This window comes from Lepus europaeus, chromosome 6, assembly GCF_033115175.1.
Source record: "Lepus europaeus isolate LE1 chromosome 6, mLepTim1.pri, whole genome shotgun sequence".
Lineage (NCBI taxonomy): Eukaryota > Metazoa > Chordata > Mammalia > Lagomorpha > Leporidae > Lepus > Lepus europaeus.
The window spans coordinates 123,428,538-123,444,924 of NC_084832.1; the positions used below are offsets into that span (position 1 = coordinate 123,428,538).

Here is a 16,387-nt window from a genome sequence, read left to right on the forward strand (position 1 = left end):
TAGACACTGGCTTAAAAAAGGCTTTGGTCTACTTTGCTACCAGAGTTTTTCCTAACCTCATTGTACTGTGTCATCTTTTACATTGACTGGATATTTCTGCAGTGTACTAGGTAAAATTTCTCAGATTAAAGACTTACGTATAAGATACAAAATGTGTTCTAATCAGACAAGCTCGAGGGCTTAGAATGGTTGAAGTCGGCTCTGTGGACGAGGAATGGAGACACAGCGGCTGTGAACAGGAAATCCAGTGTTAGACGCCCAGAGAGACTCAGCAAGAGATTAAGTAGCGCAGAGAGGATGGGAAGAAGAAGGGTTTGGGGACGCCATGGCCACGTTTGCACAGTGGTCAGACGGGCTGTAGATGGGGGTGTGTGGTGTGACAGCACAGGTGCAGCGAGAACACAGTGTGAGGAGTCCGTGGGGACGTGGACAACCCCGCGCAGTAGTGGTCCAGGCTCTGTTTCATCAGTGAGAACAGCACTGCCGAAGGCTGTTCATCCTGTGAGAAGGACCGACCGTAGTGTGCGGGATTTTAGGAGGAGTCAGCAGGCAGCACCGTGCAGATCGGGTTAGAGCCAAAAGCACTGGAACCAGGTCATATGGGAACTGTCGATTGGCCAGAGCTTGTGATGACATGCCCCACACAGGGTGGCAGGGGTGAGAGAGAGCCTCAGGAGAAAGGCTGGCGGCAGCACGTCACCAGCAGGACTGGCCAGCCGGCCGGCTGAATGTCTGTAATAATTCAAGACTCCAAAGCCAGCCCCTGGGACGGGATGGCACCGTTAGCAGACCTGGAAGGTTGCAGGTGGAAGGTAGGGTGCAGGTTTACCGGAAGAGGTGCGTTTGGTCTACCCCGCCGGCATGTTGGAGAAGTAACGTGCGTTAGCTGTCGTTGGGTGTGGAGGTTGCTACTCCTCCCCTCCTTCCTTTGGACGCGTTTGCTGAGTGCCAGTGTTTTTACTGAAGTGCTGTGGTAGGCACAGCAGTAGTGCAACTAGCAAAGAAAAAAATGTTCCTGTCATCCCGAACACTGGCACAGTTTACACGTATGTTGAGAGTTTGAATACATGTATACCCAGGAGTGGGGTTTACAATCATAGGGGCAGAGAGAAGTGGTGGGGGCACAGACGGATACATGGGGCTCATGTTGCTGCTTCCCCTCCTATTACCTGTGGCTGAAATCGTTCACAGTAAAATGTGTCTCTAAAGGCAAAAAGCTGTCTGCGTAGAGCTAATAATTAGGATGTCTGAAGGAGGGATGAAGTCATTTCCAAAGAGAGGCTTCAGAGAGGGAGGGAGAGGAGGGAGGTCTTAGTCCTGGGCCCTGAGATGTTTCAGGGGGAGGGACAGTGCTGGTGGCTGCAGGGGGCACAGAAGCAGCTCCGGTTCAAGTGCAGCAGATCGCCTGTTTCTAGCTGTGGTCGGGGGGCCCTTCCTTGCAGCTCTGGGGTACCTGGGAACTCCGGAAGTGTTTGGGTCAGGGCATCTGGGGAGGTCTTCCGCGCCAGAGAAACGTGCGCCAATGCCTTTCTAATGTGGGAATGTCTTTTGTGTTTTTAGGAGACTAATGAGCAAAAACTTCACAAAATCGCCAATGAACTGTTGCTCACAGAAAGAGCTTATGTCAGCCGGCTGGACCTCTTAGATCAGGTAAGCTTTTCCCTTTCAGAATTATCTTATAATTGGGCATTGCTTTAGAAACTGCAAGAGGGCTGTTTTTGGCTGGTGAAAGTATTTGGTTCAAGGTCAGCTTTATTGGTCAGTTCACTCTGGGTATTAACATTTCTAAAGCAAAGCAGTAGGGGTTTCTCTGACACAAAATGCTTTTCTCTGGGTCCCCTAGGAACAGCCCTCATGTTCCACTGGGTCTGTCTCATTTGCTGTTGAGCACTACGTGAGTGATCTTCGCTGGTGCCATCATAGGCTCAGAAGTGATTTTGAGAGAGTTCAGCCTTGTGTGAAAAATGAACTGCAGTGCTTGGTGTAAAATTTCCCTTTCAGTATTTGACAAATCCATAGAAGAGACTTCAAAGCATTTGTGGAAAATGGAATTAAAAGATAAGTTTAGGGCAAGATGCAGATAGCAGGTACCGTGCTGGTTAGGATACTTGTGTCCCTCTTAGGAGCACTTGGGTTGGATTCTTAGCTCCAGCTCCCAATTCCACTTCCTGCCAGTGTACACCTCGCCAAGCAGTAGGTGTGGCTCAAGTATCCGGGTGCCTGGTCTCCATGTGGGAGACCTGGATTGAGCCGCCACCTTCTGGCTCCAGGTGGGCATTTGGGAGGTGAACTGGCAGATAGGAGCACGCTCTCTGTCTCTCTCTCTCTCTCTCTTTCAAAGTAAAGAAAAAAAAATCTGGTTCAAAAATTTTGAAATTCACGCACACAAGAGGTCTTCCAAAAGTTTATGAAAACTGCATTTACAAGAAAACAATTCATGGATTTCAAAGGGTTCTGCATAAAAATAAAGCTTATCAGTCAAACCAGTTTTTCCATGAACTTTAAATACTGTAATAAGTGAATCTACTTTGTACATCTTGTAGTTTGCGGAGTAGACTTGAATAGCCTTTTAAATATGCATCTGGGAAGTAGGGTTTTTTTAACCATTGAAAAGTGCATCGCATGATTAATTATTGAATGGTAAGGCATCTTAATGCTGTTGCAGCAATAAAGACAAGACGTTTGAAAAACTTCTGTGCTCATGCAGATTCCTCCGGAGAAAGCTACTACTACGTTTGAATGTTCGTTCTGAGAACTGTCTCGCTCTTCCCACTGGAGAACTGAATTCCATGGGACCAGGCACTCCTGGGCACTGCTCCTTGTCTCAGGAGCCAGTGCCACGCCAGCTAGGGTGATCCTCCGGGAGCCTCTGTGAGCCTTGTATTCTCGGGAATATTCAGTTGGTGGCCCGAATACCTGTTTTTCAAGGGATTTCATCACAAAACACCATCAGTTCATGTAGAGTTTGCACCCTTGAAACAACTTCTCTGAATCCCAGAGCTGAAACTTCGCAGTGTTCCCAGAGTGGAGGCATGGCTCTCCCTCTTACCACATTGTGTTTTGCTTTTTTTTTTTAAGCCAAATTAACTTACTTGCTGAGTCTTTTTTTTTTTTTTTTGACAGGCAGAGTTAGACAGTGAGAGAGAGAGAGAGAGAGACAGAGAGAAAGGTCTTCCTTCCATTGGTTCACCCCCTAAATGGCCACTATGGCCAGCGCTGCGCCGATCCGAAGCCAGGAGCCAGGAGCTAGGAGCTTCTCCTGGTCTCCCATGCAGGTGCAGGGCCCAAGCACTTGGGCCATCCTCCACTGTACTCCTGGGCCATAGCGGAGGGCTGGACCGGAAGAGGAGCAACCGGGACAGAATCTGGTGCCCCAGCTGGGACTAGAACCCGGAGTACCGGTGCTGCAGGCGGAGGATTAGCCTAGTGAGCCGCGGCGACTTGCTGAGTTTTAATTATTACACACAGCCTCTAAGGACATAATCTTGTGTTCTTTTGGCCTCCTGAGAAAGTGCAGTAGAGGTGAATTGAGAAAATCAGCAAGCGTCTGGACACTGAGAAGGGACTGGGCTCCTTCTGCTTATGTTGAATGGAATGCTAGTTCAGCCGTGGAGTAGCCCTAGTGCAGTGGGCTGAGGCTGCCACAAGTCCCGTGTGTTTTAAACTGTCTTGAAGGTGCCTGGCGGCAGGTACTAAAGATCCGCTTCTCCCAGCACCCTTGCACTGCATTGCTATCTTTTATTATTACTTTCTCATAAATAAGTAAACATATCAGAACGGAAAGGAACTTTGGTTCATTCATTGGTCACATATTAAGTACCTGTAATTGGGAAATAAATCCTGACATCCTCTCCTTCGCAAGGACACGGTTTTAATAGGGAAAATGAGATGAACTACAGTACAGACCGCAGTGTGTCATGTCGTAGAAGCCATTCACAACATAAGGAGATGTTAAAAAATAACCCAAAATATGACATAGATGTAAAGTGTCTTCACATCTCTGACTCAAGCTGCAGGCAGGAAGGGTACGTTCTGTTTGCCTCCACTGGAAACTCCCTGGCACAGAACAAGTAAGTCATTTGTCCTCACAGTCCCTAGAGAGGGGCATAGCCTAGGTTGGAGTCACAGTGTGCTAATTCTTACTCCTGGTGCTTCTGAATCTAAGCTTATACTCACTTCTGCATTCCGTACGAAGGTGATCTTCTTGAACCATGAATTTTTCCATTTGTGCAACCAAAAGTTACCATGAGCCCACTGTGTGCCTAACCCCGCACCAGCTGGGGAAGCAACCAGTTTGAAGTAATGTTTGTTTTCTTCTCTTATTCAGGTCTTTTATTGCAAGCTCTTGGAAGAAGCAAACCAAGGCTCCTTTCCAGCAGAGATGGTGAATAAAATCTTTTCTAACATTTCCTCCATCCATGCCTTCCATAGTAAGTTCCTGCTGCCAGAGCTGGAGAAACGAATGCAGGAATGGTAAGAGGAGCAGGAAGCACACGGGCTGTGGCTACGGCAGGCACACAGGGGCTGTGGCTACGGCAGGCACACAGGGGCTGTGGCTTTCAGCTTGTCCACTGACAGAGAAATGCCACACCCGGCATGTAGACACAGCTAGACACTCGTGCTCAGTTTCTGCATCCAAGCCCACGGGTGGAAATCGCGGGACATTCCATCGCAGCGTCAGATGGAAAGCACTTCCTGTCTGCGCTCCAGCCGGTCTCTGACTGGTGGATACCGGGTGTCGGGAGCTTCTGGAGCTCTGTGGCATCTCACTGCCTGCTGCTGCTTTCCGTCCCAGTCTCCCCGCAGAGCAGACCTGGAAAGGCACAGGGGGGTGTGTGTGCAAAGGGACTGCTTCGTCTGCGTCCCGCCCCTGGGCTCACCTGTAAGACATCCTGATGTTGTGCTTTTGTGTTTGGTACAGGGAGACCACCCCTCGGATCGGGGACATTCTTCAGAAACTGGCACCGTTCCTCAAGATGTATGGAGAGTATGTGAAGGGGTTTGACAACGCGATGGAGTTGGTTAAAAACATGACGGAGCGCGTGCCTCAGTTCAAAGCAGTGGTTGAAGAAATTCAGGTAATAGGATTGTTGTAGTTGAGGACCTTGCATACCTGTCTCCGGATAAGTCACAAGGCCCTCTCGGCCTGAGACGGAGGTGTAGGGACGTTAGCTACTCGGCCCAAGTCCTTTCTGCTCTGAATCCGAGAGAAAATGCCCAGGTGCACCTGCCTCCACTCGGCCGCAGGTTCTCCACTTGTTTTGGAGACCAGCAGAGCCTGGCTTCTTTAGTGTGCATGGCTTTACAAAGTGGGCTGCCAGTCAGGTCTGCTTTTCCTGCATACATACAGAGGTTGAAGTATAATTAAATGTATAGAGAAGTTGCTAGAAACCCGAGATTGAAGAATTATCTATTTATTTGAAAGGCAGAGTGAGAAAGAGAGAGAATCTTCCATTCACTGGTTCACTCCCCAGGTGTTTGCAATTGCCAGGGCTGAGCCAGGCCATAATCCAGGAGCTCAATCTGGGTCTCTTCCCCAGGGTACTGAAGTCCTTGAGCCACCACCCACTGCTTCCCAGGCGCATTAGCAGGGAGCTGGATCAGAAGTGGAGCATCTGACACTGGAGCTATCACTCTGACATGGGATGTGGGTATCCACTCACTGCAGCGCAACATCTGCCCCCAAACTCCATTTTTCCCTTATTTTCATTGTGATTGCCTGGGTTCGAGTTCTGCTTCCACTTCTGATCCAACTTCTTGCTAGTGTGTACTCTGGGAGGCAGCATTGATGATTTATGTAAGAACTTAGGCACCTGCCACTCATTGGGAGACCCTGGCTCTGGCCTGGCTCAGCCCAGCTGTTGCAGACATTTGGGGAGTGAACTGGCTGGGTCAAGTTCTGTCTGCTCTGCTTTCGGTCCAGCTCCCTGCTGGTGCACCTCGGAAGGCAGCGATTAATGGCTTGGGCCCCTGCTACCTATGGGAGATGGGGATGGGGCTCCTGGCTCCTGGCTTTTGCCTGACCCAGACAAGGCTGTTGGAGCCATTTGGGGAGTGAGCAAGTGGATGGAAGATCTGTCTCTCTATCTCTCCTGTCTCTCTGTCACTTTGCCTTCAAGTAAATAAATCTTTAAATAATGATAAGTTATTTGCAAGCCCCCAAGAGCCTTTCAAGTGTCCCATACCCATGTACACGGCCCCTGGCTGCCAGGAGGGGATGGCAGCTTGTGCCCTGCCTGTCAGAGCTGGTGGTTTGCTCAGTCCCAGGCAGGAATCTCTCCGCACGCACACCCAGCTGATTGCCAGCAGAGCCATCAACCCTCCCCGCCCACTACCTCAGAGGTCTTCACCTGCTGTGTGTGTGCACTGCCCACACTCCACATGGAGCGAGCCCCTGACAGCCTTAGCACAGAAAGTGCCAGTCCTCACGCCTGTGCCGCCTTGGCTGCGCCTTCACAGCCCAGCCGAGGCTGCCGGACTCCCACTGTTCTCACTCCCAGTCCAACAGTTTGCACAGCACACGTGCTTTTCAGACTGTTGTAGTCCTACGATCAGTGTCTGAAATGCTGAAATGGTTTTGTCAGTGATATACAGCCTTACAGTTGTTTTTAAAATTTATTTGTTAGAGAGAGAGAGTGCGTGCGTGAGAGAGAGAGAGAGAAAATCTATCCATTGGTTCACTTCCCAAATTCCTCCAACAGCTTGAGCTAGGCCACGTCCACGCTGGGAGCCAGATACTCAGTCCAGGTCTCCTGTGTGGGTGCCAGGGACCCAGGTGTCTGAGCTGTACTTGCTGTGTCTCGGGCTCTGCAGTAGCGGGAAGCTGGAACCTGGAAGAGAGCCGGGACCCAAACCCGGGCACTCTGATACGAGATGAAGGCGTCCCACGTGGCACCTTAATGGTTAGGCTAAGTACCGGCTTGAGGTTGGATTTAATAGCGAGTATTTGCCAATCTGCTCCCGTAGCTGTGGCGGGAAGCCCTGCCTCGTCCCCTTCCCTCCTTGGCCTGAGCACCTCTCCTCTCTCACGGTGCAGCCCTCCTCTGCCTCCTCCTCTGGTTTGTCACTTGTCCTTCCTCATGACAGTGAAACCTGGGCAGAGCACAAGGCTGGCACACCCCAGCCTTCTCTCTTCAGACCCTCAGTGATACCACGTCTTCACACCTTTACCCATGCCAGGAGATGGTTCTAGGCTAGTCCTCTGACCCTAAACTCCAGGTAACATCAGTTGTGCACAGGCATCTGTTGTCAGAACAAAGCCAACATGTTTTATTCCTGTCTTTAGCTCTCAAGCATATTTTTCTCTCTGGCTTGTACGTGCCTTAGAGAAGACAACTCGGATACAGGATTACAGTTGATTAAACAGCATCATTAATCTCTCATTCACCGCAGCTCGACCTCTTGCTCCATCTTGTGTTTGTCACTTTTCCTTTCCATCCATGGGTTTGATTGACTGTGAGATAGTGTGTTCAAGGTGCGTAGGCTGGCATTTCTTGCACAGCAAGTGGTCACTAAATCATGGTGATGGGGAGGAGGGGAGTAGTTGTTATTGTTCTTTCGGGCTGAATTCTGTTTTTGCAGCACCTGGCCGCCTCTGGGTCATCAGGAAATGACCCAGGCTCTTAACAGTGGGAGGTTGGGAATTACCAACCCTGGTCTGGAGTTTACTCACTTGGCCTCGGAAAGCTCTAGTGTCTGAGCTGCAGTTCATGTAAACATTTGAAACTCAGTAATAATTTCCTGGGTTAATATAGTTGCTTTGTTGGGGAAAATCAAATGAGCTCATTAAACTTGTAAAATTAGTACCTTACACTTTATATTAAGGAAGGTTAATATTCCCTCCACTTCCATGCCCTGTTTCTTTCCTTCTGGTCTACAGTAATGTCTAGACCAGCTACTTCTTCTCCCGTGAAGCCACACTGCAGTAAGTTCACCCTTTTTATTTTAGGATTGATTTATTTGTAGGAAAGGCAAGAGTTAGAGAGAGAGGGAGGAAGAGATCTTCTGTCTGCAAGTTGAAGCCTAGAAGCCTGGAACTCCATTCTCATCTCCCACAGGGGTGCAGGGACCCGAGTACTTGGGCCCTCCTTCGGTGCCTTCCCAGGTACATCAGCAGGGAGCTGGATTGGAAGTGGAGCAGCCAGGCCTGGAAGTGTGATCATATGGGATGACAGTGTCACGGGCGGAAGCCTAACCTGCCTGGCCACAATGCTGGCCTCTAGTAGGTTCGTGGTCATAGAGCTCAGCTCTAATGCCAGCATCCCCATAGACAAAAGCCTGCAGTGGCTGCAGCACATTAAACTCAGCTTGGCTCTGGAGGTCCCTGGCGTTCCTCACTCATCACCTGCCCTTCTTGTCCCCCCCCCCCCCCCCCCCGCTCCCTTTCACAGAACAGGTTTCACAGCCCCTGCCTTGGCCCTTGTGCTGCACGTGCGCCCTGCTCCTACTCACTTCTCCTCCCACCAGCGCGTGTGCTGAGAGAGGCTGTGCTAAACTCGCCTTTCTCTGTGAAACCTTCAGTTAATTTTGTTGCGAACGCAGAACCATGTCCTAATACAGCTTCTGCGTCTTGTGGTGCTTGAGCGTGGTGTGAGTTCGACGAATCTTTTAATCAGGTTTCTGTTTTAAGATGAGCATTAATATGACTTGCTTTTCCACCTGTTAACAGCTATTTGGAAAAAGCAAGTGATACAGATTAAATTTTGCCCAAAGTAACAGAGATCTATTTGTAGAACTTGGTTTCTAGTGAAACAGAATGTATTTGCCTAGTGAAAAATTAAAATTTTTTAACAGATAACAAGATGCCCAAGTCTTGTCATTCTTCATTCGAGTCTTTTAAGTTCAAAAGGAATGATGTTTATCATAGGCTTATTAGGAAACAGTTTCTACTAAGTCCAAAGTCCGTTCATACAGTTGTGCTTAGTGAACCTCATGTAACAGGTGCATGCTTTGAACAGTCTCCGTGACTTGTTGGCATGACTTCACAATCCCTGGCGATGAGTAACTGAAGTGGTTGCCAGCAATCTGGAACTTGCTTGCCTCAAATTTGGATCTTTCCTGTCTGTTATTCCATGAGGTTAATGGTCCTCAGACTTCAGTGTTGTAATACAGGTGTTATTTCAAATGCATGTTCTCCTTCTGTTTCCCCAAAGATTGTGATTTCGTAGTTTGAGGTCAGGTTCCGAGCCCTGCCTCCATGAGGGCACTGTGACACAGCAGGTTTAGCTGCCATACCAGCATCCCATCTGGGCCCTGGTCACTCCACTTCCGAACCAGCTCTCTGCTAATGCTCCTGGGAAAGCAGCAGAAGATGGCCTGAGTCCTTGGGCCTCCACACCCATGTGGGAGACCTGGATGGAGCTCCATGTCTAGGGGCTTTGGCCTGGCCCAACCCTGGCTGTTGTGGCCATTTGGGAAGTTAACCAGCGAGTAGAAGATCTTCCTGTCTGTCTCCCTCCTCTGTAACTCTGCCTCTCAAATAAATCTAAAACAAAACAGAACTGCCTTTATAAAGGCTCCCAGTGTCTCGCATGGTGATCACACACAGTCATGCTACCTGTGGCAGAGCGCTGCTGCTCTCCTGTGTTCTTAGCGTGCTCCCGGGGCTGTGTTTCTGACAACGCTTCCTCCTGCAGAAGCAGAAGATCTGCGGGAGCCTGACGCTGCAGCACCACATGCTGGAGCCCGTGCAGCGGATCCCCCGCTACGAGATGCTGCTCAAAGACTACCTGAGGAAGCTGCCCGCTGGGTCCCCGGACTGGAACGACGCCAAAAGTAATGCTTTCTCTTTTCTCCCCCATTATGGACTAACCAAGTGGCCAAGCAGCCTTGGGGCTCCCAAGTGGGATGTGTCTCCCAGCTCCCCTCACCAAGTATTGCCGCCAGAAAATAATCTTGGTGGAGGTTGTTATCAACACCTCTCAGTTAGGCAAGTCAAAGCTGAGAGCCGTGCCAGTCACATTTCTCCTGTGGGTTTCTTGTTAATCACTAACTCTGAAATGCAAAACTGTAGTCTCAGAGACATCCGGAATAGAGACTGCGTCCTCGTAGGGGAAACAGCCCTTCAGAATGACCAGTGCTGCTGTGCTGTCAGATGGGTTAATGGATACCCAGACGGCTAAGGTGGCATTTACTGGAAAAATAACGTAAGCAGTGTTGGCCCCGCCTGCCCTACAGCATAACAGGAAATGGTGCTTTTTTTGTTGTCCACTAACATTTGCCTTAAGAAAATGAACTCCAGTTTTCTTAGTTGTCTTTTACTTTTTCATTTGATTATAATGAAACAGTCACGAGTTGAAATTATAGGTTTTCTTAGGCAGTTTTAAACATGAACTGTAAAGGGATGAATGGAAATTTAAGATAGAAATGGCTTGGTGTTGAGCAAGTGCTAACCATGATGGAGTCTGATACTGAGACACGGCCCCTTTTCCCTGTTATTTCTTCTGTTTGAAGTGAGCCTTGGTGAGAGAGACGAAGAACACAAAACCGTACCTTTGGTCTTGAGCACAGACTTTCTGATGTGTTTCTTAGGCCATCCAAGTATCTTGGTGACCACAGAAACTTCTCTTCTCTTCTTCTCTTTCTCCTTCTAGTTAGAGTAAACCTAACTCACCGTCTTCCTCTAGTCGCCTGCTCCCTTGGAACTGGCCCCCCGCCATTTTCCACCCATCTTGTGTTAGTGCTTGTTTTGTTTGTCTTCAATTTATCTAAGAGAGAGAGAGATCGAGCCCACCTGCTGATTGACTCTCCAGATGACTCTGTGATGGCCAGGGCTGGCTCAGGCTGTCGCTGGGAGTAGGGAGCTCAATCCAGGTCTTCCGTGTGGGTGGAAGACACTCAACTACTTGAGCAGTCACCACTGTTTCATGGGACGCACATTAACAGGAAGCTGGAGTCTTGCCTAAGCTGGGACCCAAACCCAGGCACTCCCATATGGGATGTGGGCATCTTCCTGCCTTCTTAACTCCCAGGCCAAATGCCTGCCCCGAGTGCAGAACTGGGGCTCGGAGACAGAAACACCATTGCTCTTCCTCAAACTGTGTCGTAAGCATTGGCCCCAGCCCATGTTGTCCCCTTCCTCTATCCTCAATTGAATGCACAGAATTGCTCAAATCAATATAGTTCTCTAAATTGTCAGTAACAGTTCAGTGTCTTCTGTACTCAAAGTCTTTGTCTTCCTTAAAATACCTGTGTCAGGAGCAAGGAGGCTGGTAGCATAGTAGGGTATGTGACTACTCTTCTTGGTGTTCCATTGCTACTCACACTAAAATTTTAAGGAAATCACAGAGGTAGGGCTCACGAAAGAGACCTAAGAGTAGAAGGGAAAGCAGCAAAAGTGCAGTCTGTGTGGTAATGCTAAGACAGAACATGTAGTCCAGAGTGATGGGGTTGTTGTGGTAACAGAATGAGGCATGCCAGTATTCACAAGAGAGAAAAGAAGGGAAGAAAACAGGACATGATTCAGGACAGAGGGAGTCCCTGGGGTTGATCCAGCACAAGGCCTCGGCTTCCACAGCTTCTCACCAGCTGTCCCTGGAGCATCTGCGATGTCCACAGCAGAGACTGCCCATCCCCATCTGTCACCCCCACCTGCCCCAGCAACAGCACCCTCCAACACTGGCACTGGAAGAGTCCCTTCTACCCGATCCAGGCTAGAACTGTGAGTGCTCCTTCCCAAAGAAAACTGGTTCTATTTAGTGGTTCGTTTGCCCATAAAACTAGTACAATACTCCCACTGCAATGTTGTAGAATTTGGAGTTAGAAACAGGATGGACATCTGGCCCTACAGTAACTTGGCTGTGTGTCCTTTCCCAAGTCGTATTACCTCCTGATATACTCACCATCCAAGGCTGTGTAAGGATTAATTACTGTATCTATGGAAGCTTCTGGCAAAGTGTCTTGTTAGTGTTACTCTTAAGTGCTCGTTGATTTTGAAGGTCTGACGTGGACTACACATTTATGAACCTCATTAGCATATATGACTTTGTGTAAGGAAATGCCCTTCAGTACCGCATCGTCGGCCCACCGTTGACATTGAAAGAATCCAGTTTATAAATGGAAACTGCCACTGCTTTCGGTGTGGGTTTGCTCCCAGATTTCCTTATTTTAGTGTGTAAGTTATTCAGCTACCTAGTAGCCTGGGAAGGACAAAGCATATTTATTTGCTTTTCTTTTTTTCCCATTTAGAATCACTTGAAATTATATCTACAGCAGCAAGCCATTCTAATAGTGCAATAAGAAAAATGGTAAGTGGTTTTTAGAGGAGACAGGAACCTTCTGGCTAGAAAACTGTCAATAATACAACCTAATACTCTCTGTAGGTTTGAGCCAAAGTGAACTTACAGAGCTGAACAAAATAGAACATTTACAAAATGTTTCGTATTATTTGGAATAGTCCTCTCCCTTCTTTAATCAGGTTTGAATTTACTGATACCTGGCACATTTTATATCCAAGCGTATGCTTATCCTTTTTGAACTATCCTAATTTGAGTTAAGGTCATAGTTGTAGTAAAGGTACTGAGTCAGAAACTGCTTATCGTTGATCTGTTGTGTTTTGTTTTAATTTCTTAGGAGAACCTAAAGAAACTCTTAGAGATCTATGAAATGTTGGGAGAAGAAGAAGACATTGTAAATCCTTCGAATGAACTCATAAAAGAAGGGCAGATCCTCAAACTGGCTGCTCGGAACACGTCGGCACAAGAACGCTACCTTTTCTTGGTGAGTGTTGGTGTCAGCAGTGCACCAGCAGTGACTCGTCGACACCGCTGTGTACGCCTTGGAGGGTAGGATGCCTGCTTGCTGTGCGGGTGGATGCAGCCCGTTTTACTCAGTGCCATCGGGATTCCATGTAAGGCACTGAAGCTGCGCTGTTGTTCTCTAAGTTCTCTGCGTCCTGAAAGGGGGCAGTGCAGTTGGGCAGCTCACAGGGAAGGCAGTTCGGCCTTGAGTGTGTGCAGGTGTGGACTGACATACTTCCTCACATCCTCTCCTTCGGCTTGTTGCAGACTTGCGCTTTCCTTTCATTCTGTGGGATAATGGGCACCACTTCCTGGACATCTGTCGGTTCAGCATTTCCTGACACAGTTCTCTCAGTCCTCTGCAGTTGCTATGTTTAGCCTTTCCAGGTGAAAAAACATACATGCAGAGTTGCATGCCTTGTGCCGAAGATATGGCCGGCAGAGGTTTGTGAGCTTGCGTCAGTTCCGTTACGCTGCAGTTGGGTCCTGGTCCTTTCCTTCACTTCCTGGAAATGACGGCCAGCCTGGGGCTTTTCTCTAGCGTTCCAGACCCTTCCTGGGGCGTCGGGACAGTTGTTCGTTCAGTCTCTGTCCATGTGGCCTTCCTTCTGTTTGCTAACGTATTTCAGTTCCTTTCTCTAATAAGGTGGTCATAAGGATCCTACTAGCAGCTAGCATTGGCATTACATGTGAGCTCTTGTCGGACCGTTACTAAAGGCAGAGCAGGAAAGCACACTGGTACCGAGGCTGCCTGGCGCCTGTCTCTGTGCTGCAGGTGCCGTCTCACCGGGCTGAACCTGCATGGTCAACAGGACCTTAAGAGCTTTCTGTTGTCTTGCCAGCCTTCTCTTAAAGGAAAACTTATAGGGTCTAACTGGCATGCAAAAGGATGTCCAGTACTAAGTCATAATTTTAAAAGGATGTCCGGATGGGGGAGCACTTGGTACAGCAGTTAAAATGCCACTTGAGACTCCTACATCTCGTATCCAACTGCCTACATTTGAGTCCCACCTCCTTTCCCAATCCCAGTTGCCTGCTGTTGTACACTCTGGGAGACAGCAGGCGATGGCTCAAGTTGTGGTGACCTGTGTGGGAGACCTACATTGAGTTCCTGACTTCCGGCTTCATTCTGACCTGCTCCTGGCTATAGCAGACATTTGGAACATGAGCTAGTAGATGGCAGATTTCTGTCTCTCTGGTGTTCAATAAAATAACTTAACAATTCATAGGGATATTTGTCCCGTGACCCAGCCATTTAACTGTAAATTAATTTAACTCAAGAAAATCATAAGCATGTCTACACAAAAACTTGGACATCAGTAGCCAGCAAATGCCAGCATTATTCATAACAGCAAGAGTGGAAACTACCCAAATGTACGTGAACTGATGAGTGGTAAACACAACGTGTGTATCTGTGCATTGGGATATAACGTCAAAGAAAAGGAGGTCACCACATGGGCAAACCTCGAAAGCAGTGTGTGACGTGGAGGACGCCACAGAGGCATCATACATGCTTCCATGTGTTTTAAGTGTCCACCACAGGCAGAAGAGGTAATAGTGGTGGTCTAGGGTGGCGAGGAATGGATAGGAGGTTTCATTTTGGAGTCCTGAAATATAGACCTAGTGATGATGGTCTAGCACATTACACTGAAACCCATGAATTGGGAGCCAGCGCTATGGTGCACTGGGTAAAGTCACCGCAGTCCTCGCACCCCATATGGGCACTGGTTCAGGCCCCAGCTGCCCTACGTCCAATGCAGATGGCCCAAGTGGAGACGCAGAGGAAGCTCCTGGCTTCAGCCTGCCCAGCCCTGGCTGTTGCAGCCATTTGGGGAGTGAACCAGCAGATGAAGATGTCTTTCCTGCTCTCTAACTCTGACTTTCATATAAATAACTCTTACTAAAACAAAACAAAACATGAACTGTACATTGCAAAAGGGTGAATTTATTAGTAGTTGGTTCTTCAATAATTTTTAGAAAACATATAGACACACAAAGGAACTGTAAAGATTCCAATTTGTGGCAAGCAGAAGTAGCTCAGCTTTCTCAGTCTATGAGAATGAAACAGAAAATAAGCACATGTTATCTCATGCCAGGAGTCACAGTTCGAGTTCTGTCACAAAGCACCAGTTTCATTAGTATTCAGGTATGGAAAAGCCAACAGATCGGGAGTGGACTGCTGTGGAAACGACAGAGCCCAAGAGGAGGGAGCACACCCTACCATGGGGAGGGGCAGTGGCAAGCGCCTGGGCCAGTAGGCAGTAGGAGGAGCCTGCACAAAACGTGGCCCAGAGCCCTCTGTGTGGTTTCCACAGCCAGGCAAGGGCAGGGCTGTAACAAGGTTAGGGGTGGCCAGTTAGAATTCTTTCAGCAGGCTCTCCGTCATGAGGGCCCTTGTCCATGGCTGCCCTGGTGATGGTCAGAGCAGGACACTGCACGAGGCGTGGTTGGAGGAGGTGTGAGCTCTGGATCCATCTGTTTCCACCGTGAAAGGGGGCTCATGAGTGAGTGCTTCGCTCCCTCCAGGAACTGGGCCATCCCTTCCCTGTCAGCAAGGCCTCAGCGTGTCAGAGAATCGGCACACAGAGTCAGAGAGGCTCAAGACGCTGTGCTGGGCCACAACCCTGGCGTCAGTGCCTTCCCTCTGCCTTCCTGTCGGGTGCTTGGGTCATCTTTCCCTTCCCCGTTACAGTTACAGCCTCTGTAGTTAAAATTTTAGCTCTGCATCTAACCATTTGCCTTGCTTTAATTTCCACATTGTGAATCATTCAAAAAATAGTTGTATGGTGATTATTTTGATGCTGAACGGAATCAGGCAGCGGTCTGGGGGAACAGCACAGTTAGTGGCCTTGGGGAAAGGGCCCTCGGTATTGGTGTTGCAGCACTGTAAGCTGTTGGACACAGTGCACCCTTGCTTCCCAGGAGAACCAAGTCACAGGACAGGGCCTTCAGGGAAGCCACAGCCATCTTCTGAAATAGCCCATCTCAGGGTCATTCTGCAGACCCACTCCCTGTGCTGTCAGGGTCCCCTTGGCACTTTCAGTCCCATGGTGCACTTGCTCTTCCATGTATAAAAACTTGAGAAGCCCCACTTTTTTTACTCTATGAAAGAAAATGGGGCTAGTTTTCTGTTTCCTACTCGAGATGTTAAATTTCTCTATTTAGAATCTGATCTCAGGATGCAAATGATCTGCTTGTGTATGTATTTGAGGGTATGTAAAATAGTTAATGATAAATGGAATTTAAAATGTCTATTTTTGTGTGGAAAAATCTGGAAATCCATCCATACTAGGAGTCTTCAGATAGTTAATGGAAAATGTGTATTATGAGAAATTACAAATGGATTTTGAATTTTTTTACAACAAAGTAAGCATCTTATAAATCCATTTTCCATGAACTTTTTCAAGTACCCTTTTAAAACAATTATGTGGAAGGCACAGAGGTGGAAAGGGACACATAGAGATCTTTGATCTTCAGGTTCACTCCCCAAATTCCCACACGGACAGGAATGCAATCCAGGTCTCTCTTGTGGGTGGCAGGAACTCACCTACTGGAGCCATCACCTGCTCCCTCTTAAGATTCCACATTAGCAGGAAGCTGGAATTGGAGCCGGAGCCAGGAGTGTGGGATGCAGGCGTCTCAGCTGGCGG

The 16,387-nt window shown here is 48.5% G+C and overlaps 1 protein-coding gene across 3 annotated transcripts in view; it reads left to right on the forward strand.

Moving 5' to 3' along the window:
* The window catches only part of FGD4 (FYVE, RhoGEF and PH domain containing 4), a 149,011-nt gene that overhangs the window by 116,011 nt on the left and 16,613 nt on the right, over nt 1–16,387 (forward strand). For all 3 annotated transcript variants that reach the window (XM_062195053.1, XM_062195054.1, XM_062195052.1), the window contains exons 5-10: nt 1,561–1,650; nt 4,328–4,473; nt 4,922–5,078; nt 9,636–9,774; nt 12,187–12,245; nt 12,571–12,717. In XM_062195053.1, coding sequence (XP_062051037.1) covers nt 1,561–1,650; nt 4,328–4,473; nt 4,922–5,078; nt 9,636–9,774; nt 12,187–12,245; nt 12,571–12,717 — 738 coding nt within the window. The remainder of the gene's footprint in view (nt 1–1,560; nt 1,651–4,327; nt 4,474–4,921; nt 5,079–9,635; nt 9,775–12,186; nt 12,246–12,570; nt 12,718–16,387) is intronic.